This window comes from Sinocyclocheilus anshuiensis, unplaced genomic scaffold, assembly GCF_001515605.1.
Source record: "Sinocyclocheilus anshuiensis isolate Anshui unplaced genomic scaffold, SAMN03320099.WGS_v1.1 scaffold51, whole genome shotgun sequence".
Lineage (NCBI taxonomy): Eukaryota > Metazoa > Chordata > Actinopteri > Cypriniformes > Cyprinidae > Sinocyclocheilus > Sinocyclocheilus anshuiensis.
In genome coordinates this window covers 5,824,972-5,826,804 of record NW_015548296.1, presented here as the reverse complement: position 1 = coordinate 5,826,804, position 1,833 = coordinate 5,824,972, and the positions used below count along the sequence as shown (strand labels likewise).

The 1,833-nt window shown below is 36.2% G+C and overlaps 1 protein-coding gene across 1 annotated transcript in view; it reads left to right on the top strand.

Annotated features, from left to right (window-relative positions):
* The window catches only part of LOC107655971 (MAP kinase-interacting serine/threonine-protein kinase 1-like), a 13,251-nt gene extending 11,513 nt beyond the window's left edge, over positions 1-1,738 (top strand). Inside the window, exons 13-14 of the mRNA XM_016443602.1 lie at positions 1,182-1,225; positions 1,308-1,738. Of these exons, the coding sequence (XP_016299088.1) occupies positions 1,182-1,225; positions 1,308-1,497 (234 nt within the window). The 3' untranslated portion in view covers positions 1,498-1,738. The remainder of the gene's footprint in view (positions 1-1,181; positions 1,226-1,307) is intronic.
* The last annotated feature ends 95 nt before the right edge of the window (positions 1,739-1,833 follow it).

Here is a 1,833-nt window from a genome sequence, read left to right as displayed (position 1 = left end):
ATATATATATATATATATACGTATGTAATACGTTAAAATATGGGGTCAGTAAGTTATTCAACAAGGATACATTAAATTGATCAATAGTGACAGTAAAGACTTTTACTTTGTTACAAAAGCATTCAATTTCAAATAAACAATGTTCTTTTGAACTTTTTTTTATTCTTTAAAGAATCTTGGGGAAAAAAAATGTATCACAGTTTCCACAAAAATATTAAAGCTGCGCAACTCTTTTTATCACTGATAATCAGAAGTAAGATCTCTGCCTGCCCTTAAAGCTGCAGTCCGTAACTTTTGGCGCTCTAGCAGTTAATAAATAGAACTGCGTGCATCTTGCGGAAGAACATTGTAGCCGGAGCTATTTCTCTCTGTTTATGTCTATGACAAATCACGCCGGTACTGGGCTACTCTGCAGCGGTTCCACCAGTGCCACTCTGAAATAGTCCGAATATAAAAACTTATTATTGTAGTGATTCAGGATAAGCCAAAAACACGGTTTGGAAAATGGATTCATGATGTGCTCACTTGGTAAATTTTGAACACAAAAAAAGTTACAGACTGCAGCTTTAAGCAGCCCTTTATTGATAATAATAATAATAATAGTTTCTTAAGCAGCATATCAGCATATAATAATATTTTGAAAATTTAGTATTACATCACCGGAATAAATTACATTTTTAAATATATTAAAAAAATAAAACATTTTAAATTGTAACAATTTAACAATATTACTGTTTTTTTTTAATGCATTCTTTTTTTCCCCCAAAACATTAAAAAGACTTACCAACCCCAAACGTTTGTCGATAGTATACATTATTCAAATCTAATGTAATAATATACAAAATATATGTCATATACAGTGGTGTGAAAAAGTGTTGGCCCCCTTCCTGAAACCACAGTTTTAACAGGGGGGCAAACACCTCTTCACACAGGGCCATGTCGTTTTGGATTTTGTTTTCCCTTAATAATAAAAACCTTCATTTAAAAACTGCATGTTGTGTTTACTTGTGTTATCTTAGACTAGTATTTAAATTTGTTTGATGATCTGAAACATTAAAGTGTGACAAACATGCAAAAAAATAAGAAATCAGGAAGGGGGCCAACACTTTTTCACACCACTGTATATTATTATGTCTATTTTTACTTTTATTAAATTTGTATTTACTCGTTTAAATTTTCAGAATGCCCCTGAGAGAGTTCTTCAAACTCCTCGTGTTCTACAAAGGTATTTGATTTCGATGCAGTAGATTAAGTATATTTTCCAGTCTCTGTAATGTTTCTAACCGTCTCTCTGGTTGAACCCACAGAAACTGCAGCACTAAAGACCTGACACAGTTCGCCGCTGATGCTATCGCGTTCAATCGGCAGCTGTCTCAGAAGGAGGAAGAGCAGGAGGACTTTGGTGCCATGGTCTGCTCCATGAGGCTCTCCCCTCCATCTAACTCTAGATTAGCCCGTCGCCGAGCACAGTCTCAAGCACTACGCACCAATACCTGACACCTGCCCACCCGACAGGTGCTCCGGTTATACTCATGCACACCATAGTGCGTTATAAGCCTTCATACGCATACATTCTCTGGTGAACTGAATGGGTTCTTGAGCAAACACACTCTAACCTTGGCTAACACACATGTATATGCATTACAGGCTTAGTGCTACCAACTTTTAGCACAGACTAGCCTTATATATACAAACCAAAAACATCCAGACGGGGGGGGGGGGTGAACAAAGGCTTTCTGTAGCGAATCGATGTGTTTTTGTAAGAAAAATATCCATATTCAAAATGTAATAATCACTTGAATCTAGCTTGCGCTCACTGTTGTAAACAGAAGC